The sequence below is a fragment of the Leuciscus leuciscus genome, assembly GCF_965113295.1.
Source record: "Leuciscus leuciscus genome assembly, chromosome: 25".
In the NCBI taxonomy this organism is placed as follows: domain Eukaryota; kingdom Metazoa; phylum Chordata; class Actinopteri; order Cypriniformes; family Leuciscidae; genus Leuciscus; species Leuciscus leuciscus.
Window position 1 is genome coordinate 22,733,318 of NC_138724.1, and position 26,192 is coordinate 22,759,509.

At 38.2% G+C, this 26,192-nt stretch overlaps 2 protein-coding genes across 4 annotated transcripts in view; one reads left to right on the forward strand and one right to left on the reverse strand.

Moving 5' to 3' along the window:
- Nucleotides 1–26,192, reverse strand: part of agbl1 (AGBL carboxypeptidase 1) — a 206,172-nt gene that overhangs the window by 161,788 nt on the left and 18,192 nt on the right. The gene's annotated exons all lie outside the window — the stretch shown is intronic.
- On the forward strand, nucleotides 363–15,913 carry enc2 (ectodermal-neural cortex 2). 3 transcript variants are annotated; one of them, XM_082158902.1, is made up of 4 exons: nucleotides 407–520; nucleotides 2,941–3,051; nucleotides 5,019–6,866; nucleotides 14,612–15,913. In XM_082158902.1, exons 2-3 carry the CDS (start codon nucleotides 2,988–2,990, stop codon nucleotides 6,830–6,832), a joined length of 1,878 nt encoding a protein of 625 aa, XP_082015028.1. In that variant the 5' UTR covers nucleotides 407–520; nucleotides 2,941–2,987; the 3' UTR covers nucleotides 6,833–6,866; nucleotides 14,612–15,913. The 3 variants fall into 3 exon arrangements, with proteins under 3 accessions (XP_082015029.1, XP_082015028.1, XP_082015030.1); XM_082158903.1 differs by lacking the exon at nucleotides 2,941–3,051 and having other exon boundaries at nucleotides 363–520; XM_082158904.1 differs by lacking the exon at nucleotides 2,941–3,051 and having other exon boundaries at nucleotides 415–444.

The window sequence follows — 26,192 nt, forward strand, 5'->3', positions numbered from 1 at the left end:
TGGGAATAAAATAAGGCCAGTTTTAAATAATGTTTAAAAACATGGGCTATTATTCAAATAGAATCACATGTTTGCCCAAATACTGCCAAGTTGAATTAATATTTTTCATTGTAGCAATTTAAAAAGCGTATGAGAACACACAAAAGTCACAATACTTCCCTGCTAATTGTTGTGATCCTTGTGTCCATCGCCCGCCCTGACGCTCCTCCCTCTGTTCAACCATTGGCTGCTTTGCACAGAAAACAGCGCAGACTTTCAGCTCGGAACGTTCCTATTGGTTACAATTTATATTTGCATAAAGTCTCAGTTCGTGATTGGACAACGGCATGTCAATCACTCTTTACACATTCCCCCGCTTTTGGATATTACCTCAGGAGACTCCACAGTTTTTCATCAGTGAGGAGGACTGGAATGTGAACAAAGTAACAGCCAACCAGACAAGAGGTGAACTAAACTATGATTCCTTCCCTTATTCTATAACCGCACAACGTCAGGATTTGCCACTAACGCGCAGAACACTGTAAGTATGTCATGTCTTTCTAATAAAAGAAAAAAAGAAAAAAGTATTATAGTAGAGCAAGAAGCTTAAGATGACTAACACTCTAACCAACATCTGCACTGTTCTTCCTGTTTTGGGCAGAGCTGGAGAAGCAAATACAATCAGTCAGGATTAGATGTGAGCTGGATAGGGACTGGTGACCTCCTGGGTGTAAATCGGAAGATAATGATCGCTTACAGGGAAAGCGGCGTCTTTACGTGTCTCTAATCGCCAGGAGTTTTTCAGGCTTTCTTCTGCATGTCAATACGCTGAGTTACAACTCTCCGCTAACAGCATTAGCTCCTCTCATTCACAGTATCGTTACTGAGCGGTCGCCTTAAGATTAAACGCACCCTAATCTGTCATTTCGGATATTACTGATATTATTGTGTATTACAATTACATTTTACTTTATTGTAAGTTATACAGTTATCTTTTTACATTGTTTAACGCACTAGCGAGCTGGCTAACTCTAGCTTGACTTCGTGCGCGCATTTCTGAAGTCTCTAATAGTCGCATTGTATTACAAAACAGCCTTATTCATTGTGTTATGTATCTTAATGTTCACTTTTTATAGTCTAAGGAGGCGACAAGTTAACTGAGGGAATAACTTACGTAATATTGTGTATTTTATTTTATTATTATTTTCACCTTAAGCCCGCGCCACAGTGCACCTGCTCCTACTGAGTATTTACACAATTCAAATATGTTTGTGTGATAAGAGTCAGGAAATTCACAATGCATCACACAAGGTTCAGGGTTCATGTATAGCGGCAGTATTTGAAGTTCATTCTGGTTATTTCGGCATTGGTCATAGTTCAAGTAAACAAGCCTGTCTAACCTAATATTGGCTGCTATTTACTCTTGCAAAGTTTTTTTTTTTACCCTAAAATTGTCATTATATTCGCCTTTATAATTACTCAGCTGTTACATTTATGCATTACACTACCAGTGGTTCTCAGTTTTGTTCCCTAACACAAAGTTTTGGTGTGCTTCTCTAATTTAACAACCGATTTAACTCATCGGCTCATTTATAGATGCTGTTTGTCCTAAAATGGGTGTCTAATAAGGGATTCAGTCCTGGGTGTCATTGCAGGTTTGTGAAATGCTGCTTTCGCTGATTTATTTAGTTCTAAGAAATAAGGAACCAAACACGGGGCTGTTTTCAATGCGTTCACTTAAGTTTTTGTCGACATCACCACCAATAAGACCATACTATTGAAACCTTCTGTAACATTAGCAGCAAACTCAATTTACAGTTTATGCAGTTTCTCATTCTCAATTTTAAGTTGGCTATTGTCTGTAGCAACTAGTGAAGTGTCCGGCTAGGAGACCGTGCCCTCAAAAGGAAAACTTTGTACCTTATTTATTTACCCCTAAAAGGTTTATAGTAGTATCTTAAGGGAACATACAGTATTACTGGTCTATGGTACTAACATCCACCTTTTAGGGGTAGATAAGGTACAAAGTTGTCCCTTTAAGGGTACTGTCCCAGTGACAAGCTGTTGTTCCTCTAAAGGTAAAATTTTTTGCGAATATGTTTTTGATAGTGATTGAAATTCTTAATCCAGAAGACATCTGCTAAAGCACCCCTTTTGGAGAAACAAAAGGAAACGTGCCGTGTACTGCCGCATTTTGAATTGCAGCGGTTCACAATCTGCACATAAGCAAGCTTGCATATCTAGAAACATCTGTGTCCACGTACTTGTGTAAAATGTTTTAGGCTGAGTGCTGATAGAAGAATTTGGTCCTGGTGATGGACTTCATGCAGACCAGTGATTCATTGAGCTTTTTCAAATCAGTGAGGTTGCCAGCTTTTGACTTTCCTCGAACACACAAAACGCACCTCCCTCCCTCCTTTGCTGTAGCTTAACTGAAATACAGCTCTAGAATACCAACATCCTCAGTGAAAAGAACCTGGAAAAGCTATTTAGTCCGAGGAGCTTGGATATTTACACAGGAAGAACATTCAAAGAAAATAAGACCTTTGTGCCTGAGCCTCTCAGTGGCATTGCAATTAAAAGGTGTCATTCATGCTGGTGAGAATATCCGCATGGATAGGTAGTTGGTTTGTTCACATTGAATGATTCAGCAACTTTGGCACAGCTCATGCTGTTGTTGAGTGATGGTTACCATGGGTGATGGGATGAACCATGCAGGAACTCCAAGGCAGTTTCATCAAGCTGTGAAATAATAGTTGGGCTTCTTTTTCAGCTCTTTTATTTATTTTTATTCAGCAACAAACCTGACCATAATTCAACTGTTGTGGAATTATGCAACATTTAATCTATTGTCACGAAAGCCATAGCTTGCAAGAAATGCCTGGAAACCCTCACAAGGGCGCTCATATTTATATGTGGAAAAAATAAATGCATTTCTCTTTGTTCCCTGGTCCCATTAAGGACAACTCTGTCGACCTGGTCTGTTGAGGGGAAGCTTTTTGGGACCAATGCAGACCCCCCCTCAGATCCTCACTGTCAGTGCCTGTGCGTGGGTCAGCAGTTTTTGTCGCTGTAAGTGGTTTTAGACACCTGCTTGCTCCCTGTTCTCGTTCACCCATCAACAGCCCTGCATCCAATCCCTCCAATCCCAGCCTCCCAGTTGCCCTTATCCCCCTGCATAGCTTTCTGCACGGATAACTGTGACCTTGCATCCTTTGTGGTCAACCTCTGGCATTGTGATTCATGTCAACTCGAGAGTGTGATCCATAAAGACCCTGGTGATGTTTGTGCATGCTTGCGCCCCTCTCTCATCACAATAACCTCAAACCGCATCAGTTAAAGAATCCAGTTTGCATGTAAGCACATTCACTTACACAAAGAGCCACTGGTAACATTGAACCTTTGCAGATGAAACCTAGACAGAAAGGGCAAAACTGTCTGGATTTCACCAAATCACGTGCTGCATAAAAGCAAGCCTGACCAAGCATAACACTTAATGGGTGTTATGCATTTAATTGACAGGAAAATTCTAGCAGTTTGTTCATGTCAAGCCGCATAACCTGCGCTTTGTACCTTTAACTGCCACAGCCTTTTAAACCTAACAAATAAATGTAAAAATATTCAGTTTTTGTTGTAGGGCTGCACAAATGGGGGGAAATCACAGTCATTCTCAATTATTTCAGTAGATTACTGTAGTCTTGATTATTCATTTTATTAATAGAATTTACATTCAAATGATTTTGCAGGGCAACTGCATGCCATTTTTGTGTTTTTCTAAATGAGTATTACATTTTTGTACCATTAACTATTTTTCAAATTTTGATGGCATTTACGGTAACTCTCGAGAATTCCCCCAATGTCAATCAACAAACTCATCTAATTTACACTATGCTTTGTTGATCATAATAGGAGCGTTCTAGTTTTGCTGCATTGCACTCAGTGTATATTGGGTGTTGCGTCTACATTGCAAGCGCACCATACTTTTCGCTTTGGTGCTGAAGCATGTCTGTGGAACACCAATATGGACTGGGTGTCGTCACTCCAGTTATGTGTTCAATAAACATGTCTGTGATTTATTTTTTATTTTTTAGCATTGTAAACAATGTAAGTAAATTATATGGAAAAAAACAACACCTTACACAGTTAATTACAAAGCTGTAATTGTGTTATTGATTATTTTACTTGAAAAGCTGTGTGAAGTTGCTAAGATTGATAACCTAAACAGTAATTTTGGTACCTAAATAAATTATTATTATTACATTTTTTTAATAGTTACGTTTATTTTATTTGAATTGTAATAGATGTTCTCTTGCAATTTTATTTCTTTAGAAATTTCTCAAATTTGTTCCAGTAAAACTACTATTGAATAGTTTAGCCAGGATGCTCATACGTTTCTTTTTCTTTAGGTGTTCATTGTAATTATGGTCTTATTGAATTTCTGAGGTTCTGTTTGCCAAAAACAAAGGATTACTGATTTAATTTACAAATCTAAATTGTATAACAACCTGCCAGCATAAAATGTAAGAATTAGAGACTGAGTTGATTAATTGTGCACTTTGTATTGGCTTAACAGTGTAAAGAAGGATTACAGTTCTCAGATCCTCTGAACAAATTTACAGTGAACTTAACTGTTGAAGTAATATTTCATTGCTGAAAGAGCTGTGAATATCTAGTAAAATGTCAAGCAAAGTTTGTCTAGTGAAGGATGTAAAAATGTCATCCAGGCAATACATTTTCAATCTCTAGCCATTATACACAAAAAAAGAAGCTTGTAAAAGATTACTGTGCCAAGGCATGACAAACACTACAACCACATTTAAGCTAATGCTAATCATCCAAGATTAATAGTTACGTTGTCTGCAGCTGAAAAAACTGGAACTAGTTGGCTCTAGATTTTGTTGATACAGCACCATACCACTTTCTCACTGGTGATTTTATTGCCAAGCATAAACATGTACAGCAGTGAGTCATCCCCAATACTGAAGATACTTTTTAGATCACTTGCTAACCTCTTGTGTTGTGCTTTTTTATTTTCCTAGTTCGGGATATTGGAACCAGTGAAAATTTGGACGTGCTGGAAAAGATGTCAGTCAGCGTCCATGAAAACCGCAAGTCGAGGACGAGCACAGGCTCCATGAACATCTCGCTCTTCCACAAGCCCTCTCATCCAGACAGTGTGCTCACCCACCTCAATACCCTTCGCAAACAGTGCATGTTCACAGATGTAACACTATGGGCAGGCGACCGCTCCTTTCCCTGTCACAGAGCTGTGCTTGCTGCTTGCAGTCGCTACTTTGAAGCCATGTTCAGCGGTGGCCTCCGTGAAAGCCTTGACAATGAGGTTAACTTTCGTGACAGTGTTCACCCAGAAGTTCTGGAGCTGCTGTTGGACTTTGCTTACTCCTCACGTGTCATCATCAATGAGGAGAATGCAGAGTCACTTCTCGAGGCTGGAGACATGCTACAGTTTCATGATATCCGTGATGCAGCTGCAGAATTTTTGGAGAAGAATTTGCACGCATCAAACTGCTTAGGAATGATGCTGCTCTCTGACGCTCATCAGTGCAAGCGCCTTTATGAGCTGTCATGGAGGATGTGCCTCATTCACTTTGAGACTCTTCGAGACACTGAAGACTTCTGTGGCCTCTCGAAAGACAAGCTTTTGGATCTCATCCTGAGTGATGAGCTGGAGGTTGAAGATGAACAGATTGTGTTCAATGCGGTCATGCGCTGGGTTAGGTATGACTTAGACAGCCGCAGAGACTATCTTCCTGAACTGCTGCGAGGACTACGCCTCGCGTTGTTGCCCTCGGGATGCCTCATTGAGGCCGTGGCATGTGAGGAACTTGTGATGTCAGATAAAAGGAGCCGACAGATTGTCGATGAGGCCATGCAGTGTAAGAAAAAGATTCTGCAGAACGACGGCGTTGTCACCAGCCCCTGCGCTAGGCCTCGCAAAGCTGGGCACACGCTTCTCATTCTTGGGGGTCAGACGTTTATGTGTGATAAGATCTACCAAGTGGACCACAAAGCAAAAGAGATCATCCCTAAATCAGACCTTCCCAGTCCCAGAAAGGAGTTCAGTGCATGTGCCATTGGCTGCAAAGTTTACGTGACAGGAGGAAGGGGGTCAGAAAATGGAGTGTCGAAGGATGTTTGGATATATGACACGGTACATGAAGAATGGTCGAAAGGTGCCCCAATGCTAATCGCACGTTTTGGACATGGCTCGGCTGAACTTGAAAACTGCCTTTATGTTGTGGGGGGTCACACTGCTATAGCAGGTGTCTTCCCAGCCTCCCCTTCAGTATCTCTTAAACAGGTTGAGCGGTATGACCCCTTAACCAACAAATGGACTATGATGGCACCACTTAGGGATGGTGTCAGCAATGCAGCAGTTGTCAGTGCCAAGCTGAAACTCTTTGTGTTTGGTGGAACAACCATCCACAGGGACAAGGCCTCAAAGGTCCAGTGCTATGACCCCGTTGAGAACCGTTGGACCATAGCTGCCGAGTGCCCGCAACCCTGGAGATACACCGCCGCTGCCGTTCTCGGCAGTCAGATATTCATAATGGGTGGTGACACGGAGTTCACGGCAGCGTCCGCCTACCGATTTGATTGCGAGACCAATCAATGGACGCGTGTAGGTGACATGACTTCTAAAAGAATGAGCTGCCATGCTGTGGCCTCTGGTAATAAACTCTATGTGGTCGGTGGGTACTTCGGTACACAGCGGTGTAAAACCCTGGATTGTTATGATCCGACGTCGGATAGCTGGAACAGTATAACTACCGTGCCTTATTCACTGATTCCAACTGCTTTTGTCAGCACCTGGAAACATCTTCCTGCGTAGTCGCCTCCAATTAAAGTGTATGGAGCTGATCTGGGTAAGGTTTTTGGCCTTTCTTTCATTTTTGATGTGCTCCTATGTGTTGAAAGACTCTAACTAATTACTATTCTTTCTGAATGTGCAAGTATCTGTATTACCTTATCTGATATATTATACACAGACACAAAAACACACACACAACTGAATCATTTTAAATGTAGGTGCTTCCCCTGAAAAGTGCTTGAATCATAATTCTAAGCAGAGTAACAATATAAGTCAGCAGGCTGTCGACCTTCACACATAAACAATGATTTCTGTCAAGATAAATGCATGCCAAAATGTTAAATTGGGGCTTGACAGCCTTCTTTGAAAGCAGCTGAGTGCTCCTATCTTATTGAGGTTTTTGAAAGTGGTTGAGCAAAGAGAAAATGATTGTGTTAAACCATCTGGATGTCTAGGAATATTAAAGAGCAGCGGCTGTCATTGAAGGGCAACATCTTCAAGAGGGCTGAAGGTTGAGGCTTAAATATCTCATGAATTCTCACTTAGGATCATAGTGATGCGTCAGCACTAGTGAGCCATTGAAAAATTGATTTGTGATCTACATTACAAAGCTTTTTCTGTCAATTGGCAATTAGGTTGAGTGAGAGCACAAAGTGGCTTAATCTCTGTAATTACAGGCTGCAATGAGAGACTCAGTGTAGAGAGATTTAGGGAGGAGGGTGCTTATTGTTGCTGAAACAGCTGCTAAAGCATTTTGTTTCCCATCAACTGTACCATCTAAAGCTCAACGATGATTTTTTTTCTTTCTGCGCTTAAATGTTGACCACTGAAAATTAAGGCAAACCATGTTTTATGCCATGTTTTGCTGAATATTTTCAGGTGGCCAGAGGACAGTTTTGGCTGAAGATGTGATCAGAAACAATTTGAAAAATTGAAATGCAATTTGCAGATTTTGCTTTTCCCACTTGTGCATTGAAGTCCCCATGCCCAGAAGCAATCATTCTCTTTGGCTGTTGGTGAATTAATAAAGAGCTATTTATGTGCTTCATTAGAGGAACTATTTCTTATGTGTGAAGGGAGAATAGTTTACTTAAGGTACCTGCCACCTTTGTTTTAGAAATTACTAGTTTTCATCTTATTTGTATTCTTGACATGGTACAGATATTAGCCCAATTTCAGTTTTTAAAGCTATAGATGTATTGTACAAAATTAATTATTGTATTTGAGCCTCTCTCAAAATAAAATCTGTTTAGTCATTCTAAACAACAGCTAATTTTAATTATCAATTTTATTTGGCTTAGTATGTTCAGCCAATAATTTATTTTCAATACATCACTACAGTTATTTCACCAATGATATTTTTATTTTAAATGTCTGTTTAAATTTTATTAATAAATGATAATGATTACACTCTCCCAAGAAACAAGAAAACTCTCCCATCATTTCCATTATAAGTTCCCCTTATTTTACTATCAAACAAAAGCATAGGCTAAGTGTATAAATGTAAAGCACTCGTTTGCATTGAACTGTAACAAATTAAAGCTTATTGACTAGGCCTATATGAACTGCATTAAGCTTCGTTATAAAACCCTTTCTTCTATAGGCATCTTAGACTCTATCATTTCTGCCATCATAATATCTTGTCTGTCAGCACTTATGAAGACCAGGGCTAATAGGTCATTACAGACTAACAATAATTTGCATGAACAGCCTTTCTCAGAAGCCAGCGAGCCCCTTGTCTGCCTGAAGTTGAATGATGGTCTGCCTGCATATTGGTTTGTAAATGGACACAGCAAAGGTTGTTGCTTCTTAAACCTAATACTGAGGAATTGCAATTGTGCCGATGGTCTCTATGAGTGCGTCATAACAGTCAGCTGAACATCTATCACTTGTGTCATTTGAATTAGACTGCCTGGGGAGGGACCACAGCCATCTCATTGCATCTCCTGGTGATTAGAAAATGATTACTTCTGTGAGTAATCATTAACACTTTTCACCAGCCAGCAACTCCGTTCACACCACAAGTGCTTCATTTCACAGTGAAGCAGGTGGCCCAGCAAAAGCTGGGTTTTATAATTAGCCCCAGGGGGCACAAAATCAGAATGTCTGGAGGACGCCCTGGCAGGCCTGCCGAAGGATGTTGGCAGCAGCAGCGTCCTCCAGGAACGCCCACAGGAAGAGAATAAACATAGTTGAATGTGTACCAACCAAAGGGTTAAAGCTTAGCTGGTTAGCGTGGCTCTGCTAGACTCTGCTATTTTTTTATTATTATTTTTTTTTTCATTGACGTGCATTAAAATTGATCGGTGTGTAGCGAAATGGCAATATTTCTTTATAGTAGATGTTTTTTTAAAGGATGCTAAAATTTATATTTAAGCTGGTGTACCGTCCGCTGTCTTTGGCCTCTTTTTCACCGTCTGGCCAAACCGCTCATTTCCGAGCTGATAGCGGAGCTCTGTGGAATTGAATACAAATGTGTCAGTCGTTGCCTTGGTAACGTAAGAGTTTACAGGCAATATTTGATGTAAATAGCGTTATGGAGGATGATCAGATATTTGTTTTAATTTTATTATTAATTCGTGCTTAAGTCGCTCAAATAGTACGCTTGGCGTACTATTTGAGCGACTTAAGCACAAATTAATAATAAAATTCATTTCTGTTGCCTGGCTACCAAAAATGGTAGCCAGGCAACAGAAAAGTGACCAATCCTGAGTTGCGACGTCACTGCACGCATTCTACCAGCACGGTTCAGGTTAGCCAAACATCATGTTTACACTAGTGCGTTATTGTTTACACGGTCATCAAGGCTGGTATGTTACAGAACCATTGAGAGAGACGGCTCTGGGCTGCGATTCCCAAAAGCATTGTAAACCTGTTGCTTGTTCGCAGTTGATCGGAGACCAATAGCCACCAACGGTCTCAACTTAGGCTTACAATGCTTTTGGGAAACTCAGCCCTGTTCTGTTATTGTCGTGTTCTGGCAGCGTAATGTGAGCAGCCACGCCTTACTTCGTTTTCAAAAGTCTCCGTTTTGGTCCGTTTACACTGAAGCGCAACCCCGGACTAAAACAGGGTCTGCAGTGTTTCGAAAAACAACTCAAAAATAACCTTGCAGCAGATCCGATCGCCCTTGAGCAAAGATGGCAGATTTCAAATTCTTCAAGTATTATATAGACCTCCCACACTCTCCTATTCATCTCCTTACCCTGTTCAGCCTCACAACCTTCTCTCTCCTGATAAAGTAACTAAAGAAGTGGGTGATAAAAGAAAAGGCTCGTGTGTTTCAAACTCCTACTGAGTTAAAGCAATGAAGAATTGATAAAGATGAGTATAGGCGGCCCAGCTCTATGGTCTCACTGTCTCACACTTAAAATGCCTGTTGGTCTCCATAGTGGAATGTCTCTGTGTCATTATGAAAAACTGAACAGAGAAGAATGAGCTTCATAAATGATTTAAAGGCCTGCATGTACAGGGTTGGGATTCCACTTTCAGTTTATAAATATTTTAAAACCTGCAGCGGCCAGGGACAAGGAGAGGAGTACCTGAATGTAATCCATTTCAGAAAGCTGTGCATCATGCTAGACAACAGGATAATTGAATCCCACAGTCTAAATTTGACATTATTAGTCATAATCAGACAGCCTTGCTGAAAACGGTAAATCAAGTTTCACGGTATAGTATTTTTTTTTTAGAGACCTAACATCCCTAAAATAAAAGGAAAGAAAAAATGAAGAAAAGCTTTTAGAGTTTAGTGGCAGAGGTTGTCCATTAAATGAAAAGGCTTATGTAAAGCTTGTATCAAGTTAGCCCCTATAATTTTGTTTTTCTTTTATGCCACGCATTGTCAAACATTTTATTCATGAGCCGTTATTTATATACATTTTTTTTCTGAATAGTATAGTTTATAAACTGCACATTATTTTCCATGTCAAAGCTTAAAGGTATAGTTCACCCAAAAATTTTGATCATTTACTTGTGTTGATGTTGTTCCAATCTAACTTTCTTATTTTTTTTTAATTCCTAGATATTTTTTTAAATAAAATGTTTTTGGCTATACAATAAAACTCAATAAACATTGGACCCCACTGACTTTCATTGTGTAGGCAAAAAAAAAAACAAAAAAAAAACTTTTATATTCAACAGAAAAAAAAGTCATACAGGTTTAAAAAGCATAATTTTTTTTAATTCTTTTTTTTATATATATATATTTTTTTATTGTATGCATTATGTAATGTTTACTTAAACTGACAAAATCTGCTGTGACTGTGCATGTGAACATACTTTCAGGTAATTTCAGGCCATTTCCTTTGAGTTCCCCCTCCCCCAACACTTTACCTGAACAAAGGCCTTTCTCTGCACTACAACTTGACTGGACTTTCTCAAACCAGTTCTGTTCAGGAATCTCCCTAAGCCATGTTTGATGGAATCAACTAGCATTTGTGTGTGTGTGTAATTTCAGAAGGAAAATGCTGGCACAGTTTTGTTTTTTTCCTCAGAGTGACCACTGGATAAATGGTCAGAAATTGCCCAAGTTGGGCAATTGCCCATTGCCCAAGAAATTCCACAGTATGAGCTAGTAATGCTTTTAAAAAGTAGCATCAAACTTGTTGTTGATTACTTTACAGGATGTGAATTATGACCAGAAGCTCCAGGTAAATATAATAGGGAATATTCAGGCATTGACCTGTAATGTCATCTCTTTTGACACCCCTGTAGCACATCCCATATGTCCTCAATAAGACTTAGTTACTGCTTTTTCTGCCAACAGTGCAGTTTCATTGGCAGCATTGTGTTCAACTAATCCAGGTAATTTGCCAGTTGGAACAGTTCTGACCCCTTGCCAACCACCACAACCTCCCGTCCCATCCCCTAAAGGAGGGGGCTTTAGAAAAACTAAACCAGCTAATTGTTTTTTCTGTTACAGAGCCCATAAATCGGATTGGGTTTTAATCTAATCTCTCTTTGTGGCATGCATGTTACTAAAGCAGGAAACACGATGTTTTGGCAGTGTACACTGTTCTCCCAACTGGTGGAAACAGGCCGATACAGGTAGCAAAAGCCCAGATTTCCCATGCACATCATCTTCTCTGACCCATCAAGCACTGACACAGTCTGGTGAAGGCTGGATAAGCTTTGCCTGGTCATGGTGCCCTGTTTAAACTAGCTGTGGATTTGTACGCTCGAGTGGCTGAAGCCCTGTTTCCTGGAATGGCACTGCTCACTGTAATCAGTCTTTATACCGATATTTATCCTTTACCATCACCGTATTAGGGAGTAATGCCATGTCCGCTTTAACCCATCTAGACAACAAAGTCTGGTTTTTAATAAGCATAAGCCTATAGTGTTTGCAACATGTTTTACTGATCTCCACCGAAGTGCCTGTTCTGAAGGATTGTTGAACCATTTTTTAACTAAAAGTTAGTTACAGTTACTGTTTCCTTTTGGGAGTGACCGTCATAACTTGGGTAGCAAGTACATTTGCTTTTCAGTTGGACTAAAGTGTCTTCTTTATAAATGTCATGTATTTAATTGAACTGAAATCATCTGGACTAACAAACCTAAATAATGCAATTGCATCTTGGCTTCATCCAGCATACAAATGTTAATAAGACTAAAATTGGCCTAGATCTTGATGCTTGTTCTGTTTACTTTAAAACAATAAAAATAAACCGTTATTGAACAGTCTCAATAACTTTATTTCTTCTCATCAATCCATTTAAATTTATTAAATGGAAGTTTAATGAACATTAATTTTTTTCTGGCAATTGAGACTGCATTGTTCTAGTTTGCGAGATGAGAATCGATCAGGAGAATAAATGTTGAAATTAACCCTTTTTTTGTTGCATTTCTGAGTAAAGGGAAAGGCTTATGTTGGTAGTTTTGTGGTTGTCCTTGTGTTGAAGAGTGCATATATTAGATTAGATTCAACTCAATGCAGTCGCATATATATATATATGTGTGTGTGTTTGTGCATATTTATATATAGCTAAAATACTTTTAAAAAACAGTTGCATATTGCATACTAACATGTGGCAATAGAGTGGTGCAGGTATGACATCAGAATTTTATAATGGGGGTTTTCGGTTTATGTGTAAAATAAAGACTGTCGTAAACACAACTTGACTTTACTTTGTTTTGACAAAATGTCAAAATATAGCCAAGTTATATTTACCCCAGGCTTTAGTTTACTCCTAAATTAAAAACCCCCAAAGGAAAATCTCAAATTAGACTTCTGGGTTCTGACGTCATACCTGCACCACTCTATTGCCATTTGTTCTTTAGGTTTGATCAACAAAACATAAGTTGTTTGAATGGACTTGTTCTAGTCTTGTACCAACTTGTTTGAAATTGTGTGTAAAAGTTAAATGGGAAAAAAAAAATTAATGAGAGGGTGGAATCGTTAATTTTATTTATTATTTTTGTGTTTTTTAATTCGGGCTTTGTAGACAAGTAAGTATAGTATTTCTCAAGATAGAATTATACACTGCATTCACCTGCCCACAGGGATTTACCTTGAGCTTTTCACCTAAGGCAATAACACATCTTTAAAAGAAATACGCACCTCATTTCTACACATAGCAGTTTTATCCTCTACATCTGAAAAGTATTTTAAACAGTGTCAACAGCGCATGTGGCAGCTATTATGCCAGATCAGAATCTCACACTTAATGAATCATAAAGCAGATGGACACATTTAAGGCGAAACCCACGACTGGGATCTGCAAAATATTTACTTTGTTTTTGGTTTATAAAGAGTAGGAGTCTGTTTTGATTGATACGTCAATGGCATTGTCAATGCAGGCTCTGAAATCATTTCATTGTTGTGGCTTAACCGCTTAAACCCTCTAGGGGAGGCATTAGCTTTAAATTGGAATGTATTAGAGGTGATGAGAATTGAATTAGAGGCAGTCAGACACCCCTGTTGGGCGAGCTGCACTGGTGGGATGTGAAGCTGATGTAAGCGATTGATTTTAAATCTTCTGTAAGCGTAGACTCATTTAAAGTGCTACGAGACTGCAAATCCCAAATGTTCTCCACGGACACAACAACAGACAAGGTTGGTCTTTGATTGACCGTGATTGATCCTGTTACTTTTTCAAAGTAATTTCAAAGTGTTTTAGATTCAGGTCTTGAGTCTCATTTTCTCTTTTCTGTGTGCTTGTTCGATTTTAAACTCTTTAGTTTTCGGTTCCAACTAAGTAAATTTACAACCTTTTTCCGTTGCAACAGCAGATAATACAAGAGATGTTTCTCGTATGGTATATATCAATACATGGTATCGATACAGCTTTGATTCTGGTTCACAAGATCTTGATTTGATCCAATATATTTTAGTTATGTCTATTTTTCATACTTGTGAATTCTCTCTGCCAATGTTGTCATACAGGACAGTTTCATACTGGGTCAAACTTATAACTCTACTCCTTAGAAAACCCAGTCGTTTCAAGAATTAGTCTACACCGGTTGTGCTGTTTGTTTAAAAAGAATCAAGTCACTTGTGAATCAGACTTCATTCTTCACTTTGTATCTGAACGACTGCAAAAAACAGGTTTGTTTGTTCGTGGAAAAAAACGACACTTGTTTCCATTCCAAACTTTTTGCAAAGATTGACTAAGCTCAATGCTTTGGTCGAGAATCACAAGAAATGTGCTATCCTGTCTTCCCTTTCTTTTCTCCCAGTCAATTTAAAATGCCTCTTACAATTGCATCGTTTAAGTGCAATGACAGGGTTCAAATTACAGAGATTGGCTTGGAGTTGTGAGGAAATCTGGTTTCATACTGTGTCGTCTCTCATTGCAGGTGTCATGGTCTTCTAGCCACTCTGAATGGACGGCAGCAGAGCTGGATTGTCATTGGCTGGCCTGAAGCACCTCTGCTCGGTGGATGTGGTGTGGCTGCGGTCGGTCACGGCCACTCTCGAAAACAAACCATCTATCCACTGCTGAGAGGAGCCACAGCGAAGAGCTGAAATAATCTCCAGAAGAGAGGCCACAAAGGCCTTTTCCCTACAGCACAACGCTAACTCATGCCATGCTTGTTCATTGCCAAACAAAGGCACAAAGACACAATACACTCTTGCACCAATATCGGCTCTTTGGAGACTCTTTTGCAATCCAGCAAGGTCAAGAACATTGCAGTGATCCATGACAAACGACAACTAAAGCATGATTTTCCTTCATGAAACTTGCTTCTTCACTTTCAATGGCAGTACAGCATGTTCATGTTACTTCCAAAACGCCTTACGGACACCGCGTTAAACAAAACATCTGAAACATCTACAGATATGCAGAACATCCCCATGGGAAAGTGCAAGTTTACTCGAGCAGGAGGTAACATTCCTGTGGGACTAGTATCTGTGAAATGTGTTTTAAACTGGTACTTGTATAGATTCTACAGCACAATGTATTATCAAGGACTTCCTCTCATTTTAAGATTTCTTGAAGGTTTAAACATTTGATAAATGCAATTAATTTATGTGTTGGTGATAAAAAAAAATGGCACATGAGACTATATGATGGATGATGAGGGCTTTGGTATTTTTTACTGTTTTCCTCTGGATTTGAATGCTGGATTATGTTTAAAAGAACATTTTGGGTCCAATACAAGTAAAGCTCTGTCAGCAGCATTTGAAAATATATGTATATGCATAAGCTTCACATATCTGCTTCTACATCCTCCAAAAATTGACCTATTCTTTTACATTTTAAATGCCTCACCATAACCTTTATTTTTCTGCTTGTTTTTAAAGAAAAGAAGGAATAGTCTAAATTATTGTTTGTGGTTTGAGTTTAATTTATATTGAATCTAAAGAAAAATCCCTTTCAGATCAACCATGATTTTGAAGTTGAAGGTCGGGTTTTTGCTCACAGTCTTAAATCTCTTGAAAAGGGTTATGAATTTGAATTTTGTTTCAGGGGGAGTTTGTCTTCTGTAATAAACGGCTCACTGCTAAACATTTCCATTTGAAGGGGACTTGCTGGGATTATGCAGCAGATCCCACTGGTGTCCTTGTGAACTGAATTCCTGGTGCCTAATACCGGTAGATGTGTTGCTCATTCAGTCTGTTGAAGGGTTTGAATAAATGATTTTTTGATGCTTGCAGACTGGTTTCATAAGCACCCTGGAGGTTTAAAAATGCGCCTGGATTCCTCTCTGAAAACTCCTCCACGAAACATCCAAGGTTTTTAGACGTAACCGGAACAAGCTTTACGTTTTTAGCTAAATCTTATAATGCCCAAGCTAAATCCGCAGGGACCTTTAGAAGTTTTATCCATTGCTTTCCCGCTCCTACAGATAGAATTTACATGTTGTAAGGTGCTTTGTTTTTGGTTGCACAAAATAATATTTAGTTCATATTTTTACATTAATAAAAATACAATTTTATAATCACAAAAAACTATACTAACATTAATATTCAATTAGAAATATTTAATATATTTTTAATTATAATTTTGTTTCTTATGAACAAAGGAATTCATGGATACTGAATGCTGGTCAACAGTAACACTTTATTTAGCATATTAGAAAGTACACTTGAACAAAAATTATTATTATTATTTATTTTTTTGCAAACCAACATAGTTGTTCTACAATATCTAGGCTACATAAAAAACAATGCAATTTCATTTGTTTGGGTGCAATAGGTCTCGACATTTAAATGTATAGTGTCAATTAAGCTATGTTTACAAAAAATATCGAATACAATTATTGGTAAGCAGCCTCTTTTATATGATGGCAATGCCAAAAGCAGATTTATTGTGGCTGTTTTTTAAACATCTGCTTTATTCCTTAAAATAGGAGAGGGCGCTGAGTCCAGGAAATTGTGCAGTCGTCTGGAAACGGAGGCTGGCATTTCAAAATGATTCCTTGAGGCACCTCTTTTTGCAAAGTTTTTATCGAGTTCAAGTTTACTCTTGAGCCTGTGAGAAGCCATTAGCACATCTGACGCTGACTGACTGATACACTGGTGCACTGCAGCAAGAATGTGTACTATAGTCGGTTTGGAGTGAGACGGAGCTGTGTGAATATTTCAATTTCGAGAACTAACCACTTCATGTGCAGTACGGGCAGTGGAACATTTGTGATGCATTCAACATCTAAATAGTTTTGTCCTCTTAGGAGATAAAGACTAGACTCTCTGCAATTTCCTTTCAAGCTTCTAATCTGGTATGGTGACAGCCCAGTGGATTCTGGGAGGGGGTGAGGAGGACAGACAGACAGACAGACGAAGCACCCTGGGTAAATGGAAGTGAAATCTTCTGCCAGGCAAGAATGTTGAGCACAGTCCCTCCTGCCACTCATTTTGCCTTTCAGGCCACCTGCTAGCCCTGAGGACTGGGCTCAGATAACAGCCACTGCTGCTGCTTACACACCAAAGAAAAAGACCTCCACAAGGTTCAAGAATATGCAAAACATCAACATTTTAATCACTCAGTCCTTGGGTAAACCTTCCGGAAAATATGTCCAGGTCATATTCACTTCCTTGCATCATAAACATTATATATATATGCACACCAAGGCTGTGTTAATCAAAACTATAATATAGTAAATAGTAATGAAATAGTATTACAATTTAAAGTCACCATCAAATTAAAATGGATAATCCTTGTTTTTATGGAATGCTGCAGTACTTTTGCAGTATTTATTCGTGCGCTTTATTCTTTTAAAAATTCATGTGCCCTCATAATGTTTGATCAAAATAACTTCCCCCTCGCTCTTCTCCAATGATGTGTTTGGACGTCCCGTCCTTGTCACTCACATCAAATCACACCAATAGCAAATCACAACCATCCAGTCAATTCCCAGTGGGCTTTTTTTTTCTTGTTCAAGAAGTTGTTTCACTCGCATATACCTCACAAACTATATTTGAAATGTAATGAATGCTGAATTTTCAGCCTTTACTCCAGTCTTCAGTGTCACGTGATCCTTTAGAAATCATTCTAATGCTGATTTGGTGCTCAAGAAATATTTATTAAAAACAGTTGTTAATATTAACAATATTCATATTTTTTTGGGAGATTGTGACAATTTGTTTCAGGATTCTTTGATGAATAGAGAATTCAAGTGAACTTTGAAGCAGTTTAGCAGCATTTATAGCAGTCTAAAACCACATGTACACTATAATGAACATGAATTTAAACCAGATCTGCAAGTTCAGCCTCCCCTTGTGTGTTTAAGATGTTTGATCTTTGAATGCAGTTGTTTGGCAGATCAGCATTGGCAAACTCATGCAGAGACAGTTTGCTAATTGAAATGCAGAAATGTGTTTTTGCCTCGGTTCTCTCTGAACTGGTGCATAATTGAGGCTGTAAAGCATTTCGCTCATGTATATTTGAACAGGTCTCTCCTGCCCGTTTGAAAACTCCCTGAAACACTTCAGCACAAGTCTCACTAACTTCAGAAGCATTGAGTGGTTTTCACAATGGGCACGTTTTGCCAAAAACAAGTCTGTAGATTTCATCATTGCTTTTATCATTTACATCATTGCATCATTCATTTATACATCTGTTGAGACAAGGATAAAGGATTATACTCCTTTGTATACATTGTCAGTAGGCGGATCTTAACATGGACAGGTTATGTGACATTGCCTCACCCCCCCAAAAAATGAATTAAACCTATACCAGGTGAAAGAAAACAAGACCCAGACTAACCACAGTTTGTTTTGAGTGGTCAATAGCTGACTGGCAACAGCACAAAACATGTTAATTCTCTTGAATATTGGGTCAAAGCAATTTGTGGTAATATGGTTAAAAGCATTTGTTTAAATGAACAATTTTGATACATCTTATTTTTCAGTAATTTATAAAAAGATCATTGTGAATAAGATCTCATTCACACTTTTAAAGTAAAGGGGCTATATGAAGAAATTCAGAAACCCTTGTTATTAGCGACACCTGTGGCCGTTAAGTGAACTGCACTGCAGTCAGTGACTTATTGCTCGTGCCTCGTACAAGAGACTGAACGTGAGCCAAGGCCCCGATACTCACGGCAAAGTTTTCTTTTTCATTCTTAGCTTAGAAGTAAAAAGAAGCTGGAAATACATTTGCAGCGATAACGAACATCCCGACGCCGTCCACGCTGCTAAGAGCGACATTCAGATGAATATAAATATGTGCTGCGCTTTGATGACAGCGGTTAAGAAAGCATCTGATAATAGCGATGTGGATATGCTTGCACCAGCTCTGCAATTCACTGGCATCATGTCGACAGATGAAGTAATTAAAATTACACTGTTATGATAGTTTGATTATACAGTAAGTAGGCCTAGGCTATATTTCAAGTCAAGTAGCCTATAAAGTACCTAGGATATCTGAGACTATAGATAGCCTATAGCCTAGATCTTGCTATGTGAGACTAAAGTTTAAAATAATGTGTGTATATATATATACACATATATACATATACACACATATATATATATATATATAGCCTATATATATATATATATATATATAATTATTAAATCATTCTAATAATATGTGGATTTGGTGCACATTTATTATCAATTGCTGCTTAACATTTGTTTGGAAACGGTGATAAATTTTCTTTGAATAGAAAGTCCAAAGAACAGCATTTATTTGTGATTAAATGCGTCCTTGCTTAATGCTTAGTAAAAGTACACACACACGCACACGCAAACACACACACACACAATCTATTAAACAGTAAAATTACAGCCTTTCAGCAATATTATTTTCCAATTAAAATTACAAACTTATTTTATAACACCAGCAAAAAGACTGCAAAATATTGTGACTTTTTTAATTTATAGCCCGTTCCAACTCAATAGTAACACAAAATGTATTATCAAGTTAGAGTGAGTATTTTTTCACTCTTGGAGATTATAAAATAAGAAGGAACAAAATAGTCACAGCATGTTGCAAGACTTTCCCTTTCATAAGACAACTTTAATTATATAATAGCTATCAATTATAATTATAGCCACCCACACATATCCTAGAAGCGCTGGCAGCGGCCCAGCTCATTTACACATACGGTGTACAGTAGGAGAGCTCGAGATAAAACACACACAAAGCAGCATTCAGACTCTTCATTGAATTCACTTTCTCTGTGGTTCGAGCTGTCATGGATACCACTAGCTCATTAACCATTCACATTTAATTAAAGCGGACACGCGAGATCAATATGTTCCATTAGCTCCGATACGTCTGTGACAGGATAAGCGGACGACACCAGCCGCTAATTTCCCCAGTGATGCGATCGACAGTAGCCTGTGTTGGCCTGCTTTTAAGGGCCTGAAGACGGCATGCAGCTTAGTGGTGTGTGGCTTTCACACACACACACTCAAAGAATTGCACAGACACCCCTGGGGAGGAAGCAGAGGTCACGGATTAAGCTTTGAGACGACTTTCTGAAGGACGTTTCAAAGTGTTTGTGTCTCTCATGTTATTGTTTATGATGAGACAGGCCTGTTGAATTCCTTCTTATGGCAAAAATATCCCAAAAAATCCACTTTTTTCAAAGGTTTTCAACAATTAGTTGGCGCATTCATGCTGTAAGCACATTGACTTTTCAGTCTGAGACCATTTCAAACTTAAAGGCATTTTTATGTGAGATTTTTTGCTGTCAGTTTTACAAGCCGAGTGGGGTGGAGAAGACTCGAAATATTCGCTGGTTTCAGGTCAAGGCTAGCAGTGAAAAATGCAGAAAACAGGATACTCTGCGGGTCAATGTTCTGTCAACAAACGCAGACTTTAGAGTCAAACGAGAAAACCAAACAACATAAAACTTGCTTGTGCTTTTACGAAAATGGAGCTATGGGAAAACACTTTCAGTACTGTTTCTCTGGACGCTATCACTTTAAATCCTTGTCTTTGGGAAAACTGGAGGTTCATTTATTTAAATTTCTTGTTTCGACCCCCAAACAAGTGTGTAATGGTAAAATAGCCAAGTTTGCTACTATTTAAAGACAACTTTTATTCTCTGTTGCCCATTATTATGCAGACTTAGAACTCCACACAACATATTCCTGCTACAGGACATGCAGAAAGCTCACAAATCAACAACATTGTTCAAAAAGCTATTTTAAACTAATAGACAATATTCCCCAATATAATGTCCCTAACTAATGTGTTTTCTAGTTCTAATTCTTAGTATCTGTGGCTGAAAAACCTCTGTACACTGAATACATTTTTGTACTGTGTTATTTAATAAATTAAAGGACGTATATATATATATATATATATATATATATATATATATAATTATTATAATTTTTTTTCAATAATATAATTTAAAACGTAATTTATTCCTGTGATGGTAAAGCTGGATTTTCAGCATCATTACTCCAGTCATCAGTCACAAGATCCTTCTGAAATCATAGTAAAAAGCTGATTTTGTGCTCAATTATTATTGGTACTCATTATATATATATATATATATATATATATATATATATATATATATATATATATATATATATATATATATATATATATAACTTACCCTAAACCGTTGAATGGCAGTGTATCATCGTTTCCACAAAAAAAGAGATAAAAATATTAAGCAACCTGTTTTCAACATTGATAATAATATTGAATGTGTCTTGAGCAGCAAATCAGCAGATTAGAATGATTTCTGAAGGATCATGTGACACTGAAGACTTGAGTAGTCATAGACATATATTACATTTTAAAACAGTATTTGTATTTTTGACCAAATAAATCTTAATGTTTCCAAACGTCTGACCAGTACTGTATATGGTTATCTGGTTTGTGGGCTTTTTTTTTATTTATTTTTTTGCCGTTTGAAAAGATTTGGCGAAAATCTATAATCCACACGGCAAGATTTATCCACTTGGATTCCTGTCAAATAAAACTGATTTTGTACTTATGTTAATCTTTTGTTTGAAGTTTTTGGATATCTAAAAGAACAGAACAAGAAAAAAATGCATTGCTTTGCATATTTTCAAGCTCAGACAGGCTCAGAGATGAAGTGTTGGCAGTCTGAGGATCAGTCTTAACCCTCAGGTTTAAGGGATCCCCCGGTTTCTTTCCCAGTGTTTACACAACATTCCATAGTCTGAGACATCAGTGTCTGTAAATACAGGGCCCTCCGGCCCAGGTTCTCCAAACATTACTGGCCCCTGATGTCATCTGTCTGCTGACAGGGAAAGCATGCATGAACCTTCTGCTACGAAAAAAAGAAAAATGCAACAGCCTAAAGCACTACAGGTCTCTAGATAAGACATGCCGTGAGCTTAAAATTATAAGGTTCTATCTCCACTTTTGGTCGAAATTGAGTTTTTGACATAATCTGATCCATTAGGTGTTTATTAATGCCTGTGTGGTGTTATTTTTGTAAAAACATATTTTGTTAGTAGTTATTAATAAAATAAAAAGGTTCCATCTCTCCATTGCCAGCTGGGATGTAAAAACTTTGACTCAATATCTCAGAACTACCCTAAACGGAGACAGAACCTTATCATTCTAAGCTCACGATGTATTGTATAGGCCTACACCACGTTTTTTGAAGGAAAATGTTAATAACAAACTAAAAAAAGTTTGTTAAACTCTCTTCTGTTCTGGAAGTATCCACGGATGCAAATTTCGAGAACCCACTGGAACTAAATGCACCTTGCTTGGCACACCGCATTCAACATCCCTCAGCTGGGATGCACTGATTGTAGTCTTGCGCATTTTTTAAGGATGAATATGCAAATTAGGATGCAGGGCCAGAGAGATGAGGGGACAAGAGGGAGCTGCGTTCACACGCTCTTTCAAAGTAGGACACGCGTTTGTTTACCCCCGTTGTTTGCGCTCTTTCCCATTGTCTTGGGAACGGAGGGAGAGTTATGTAAGCAAGGTTGCCAGCAGATGAGCATGGACACGAGCAGAGGGTTTCAAACCCTCACGCCATATGAAGGAAAGCTATTTTGGTGGCTCGTGAAGCACATGTAGACTCAGCGTGAGAAGACGACATGGTGAAGGGCAGATGGGAAAAAGAAAGGGCAGTGACACACAGAAAAAGAAAGAAGAGAGCTTGTAAGGAAAAAAGCCTTACCGTCATTAAAATAAAGGGGTGGTTGATTATGCTTTCACTTTTTTTAAAACTTTAGTTAGTGTGTAATGTTGCTGTTTGAGCTTAAACAACATCTGCAAAGTTACAATGCTCAAAGTTCAAAGCAAAGGGAGTTATTTTATTTTATTTTACAGAAATTTTTAAGGACCACAATGAGCTTCTTCATGGGTTAGTGACATCACTAACCATAAAATTGACATAAACCCCGCCCCCGGGAACACAATTTATAGATTATCATGACGGAATATGCTAATCAATGACTAGAAGATAGTTAACTCCACATCAGCTACATAAATTCATCAACTAACCATTCAGAAATGTCCTGTTGAATTCTACATGTTGTCACACACCAGCTCTTGAAGCTCCGCCCTCTGTGCCGGGAGCAGCAGCTCATTTGTATTTAAAGGGACACGCACAAAAACGACACTTTTTGCTCACCCTCAAAAAGTGACAATTTTAACATGCTATAAAAAATATCTGTGGGGTATTTTGAGCTAAAACTTCACATACACACTCTGAGGACATCAGATACTTATTTTACATCTTGAAAAGGGCATTATAGGACCCCTTTAAGAATGAAATGTCCTTATCTTACTTCTGTTTGTGCTTTTGGTCCCCATCTCAGATTTCTCTATCTACGATTTACAGATTTTAAATTTCTTGCAAGCACATTGAAGTCCATTTTAGTCCTTTGTATTGTCTTATAATTACAACACAATCCACAAGGACAGAAGAGCGGCTGAATCAATTATTTAGGATTTAGAGTGTTGCAGGGTCATAATAGTGCTGAGCTGAAGAGACAGCGGTGAGCCTGTCACACATGTGCAGGTGGTATAATTGTGAAGTGTCTGGTTTGAGGGGACGCTGTGGCCTTCACACCTCTTACCTCTCTGGTGTGAGACTGAAATAATGCCATCAGGGAGACATGCAGGAAATGAGCATTTGACTGACGGGACGGCCCTCAAAGGGTGAATCCCGCAGGACCGACTGGCAGATTTCCTGATATCTGCTCTCTTTCATGCATTTTTAATAATGCAATTTACACATAAAAACAATGATGCTTTCACGCCTGCTTTTACAACTGTTCTTGCCTCAGAGTATTGGATTAAAAATCGATAGTGGGACAAAGAGCAAAGATGCTCAAGAAATCGTCAATGGAAAGATGTGCACATTTTATTAAATCTTTTTGAAAGAAGTCTCACCAAGGCTGCATTTATTTGATCAAATACAGTAATATTGTGAAATATTATAATGACTTAAAATAACTGTTTTCCATTTTAATAGGGGTTTAACAATATATCGTGTCACAATATATCACAATACAAAAATGCTACAATATCGTGGATAGTGTCAATATGTATTGTGTATAGTTCACCTAAAATACAAATTTACAGAGTTTTAGTGTCAGTACTACATTAAACTACTATAAATAATGTTGAATATAATGTATAATAATGCGATGGGGGAATATTTGTGGGTCCTGATAATGCCAAATGTCTTATGTTTATTCTGGTGTCACCATTGTCCTGTGCATTGGGTTACCAGCACCAAGTCCAAGCCTATTCATTTACACCCCCCAATGTAATACCAAATTTAGCATTTTAATCAACAGTAAAAAAAAATTGTTAACCTTTTATCATATGTCTTGGAGTATCGCAATAATATTGTATCTTGAGTTGAGTCAAGTCAAGTCAAGTCAAGTTTATTTGTATAGCGCTTTTCACAATACAGATTGTATCAAAGCAGCTTCACAGTATTAAATTTAAATAATACAACAAAGTTTATTTCAAGAGGAATTTATTGATTGATAAAATTTAATTAAATATCCCCAAAATATCCCCAACTGAGCAAGCCAAAGGCAACAGTGGCAAGGAACCGAAAAACTCCATCAAGTGACCTAATGGTGTCCTAAAACTCCATCAAGTGACCTAATGGTGTCCTAAAACTCCATCAGGTGACCTAATGGAGAAAAAAAAACCTTGGGAGAACCCAGGCTCAGTCGGGGGCCAGTTCTCCTCTGGCATTTATGAGCTAGAGGCCGGATTGTAGTTTGAACTGTGGGATTATATGAATGCCTGGCTGAAGAGATGCGACTTTAATCTAGTTTTAAACTGGGAGAGCGAGTCTGAGCAACGAACAGTATCAGGAAGGCTATTCCAGAGTTTTGGAGCCAAATGTGAAAATGCTCTCCCTCCTTTGGTGGTTCTGAATATCCTAGGTATGACCAAAAGCCTTGAATTTAGTGATCTTAAAGAGCGCGATGGATTATAGGGCGATAGAAGATCCGTTAAATAGACTGGAGCTAAGCCGTTTAGGGCTTTATAAGTCAGTAGCAATACCTTGTAATTAATACGGAACTTTATAGGTAACCAATGCAGTGATGATAAAATCGGTGTTATATGATCATATTTTCTTGATCTCGTAAGAACTCTAGCGGCGGCATTTTGGACTAACTGTAGCTTGTTTATTGAGGATGCAGGACAACCAGCTAATAAGGCATTACAGTAATCCAGTCTCGAGGTAATGAATGCATGAACTAACTTTTCTGCATCAGAAACTGATAGCATATTACGTAGCTTAGCAATGTTTCTAAGGTGGAAAAAGGCTGTTTTTGTAACATATGAAATATGATTTTCAAAAGACAGGTTGCAATCGAGTATAACACCCAGGTCTTTTACTGTAGCGGATAAAGTAACAGGACATCCTATGATGTTAAAGTTGTATTGTGCGAGGTTTTGTGGGCGGTTTTTTGAACCGATAAGTATTACCTCTGTCTTGTCTGGATTTAATAAAAGAAAATTACGCGTCATCCAATCTTTTATATCTTTAACACACTCTGTCAATTTGGAAAATTTAGCGTTTTCATCCGGCCTTGATGAAATATATATTTGAGTGTCATCAGCATAACAATGGAAACTAATTCCATGTTTCCTTATAATATTTCCAAGTGGCATCATATATATTGAAAATAACAGAGGGCCTAACACAGATCCCTGCGGCACTCCATAGTTTACTGGAGTTATGATCGATTTTTCTCCATTTAAATAGACAAAATGGTAGCGGTCAGATAGGTATGATTTGAACCAGCTTAGTGCTTGTCCTTGAACACCAGTATAATTTTGTAGTCGATCTAAGAGTATTGTGTGATCTATAGTATCGAACGCAGCACTAAGATCAAGTAAAACTAGTATTGAGATACAGCCTTGGTCAGAAGCTAAAAGTAAATCATTTGTGATTTTAACGAGCGCAGTTTCAGTGCTATGATGCGGTCTGAATCCAGACTGAAACTTTTCATAGATATCATTTTGTTGCAAGAAAGAGCCCAGTTGAGCGGACA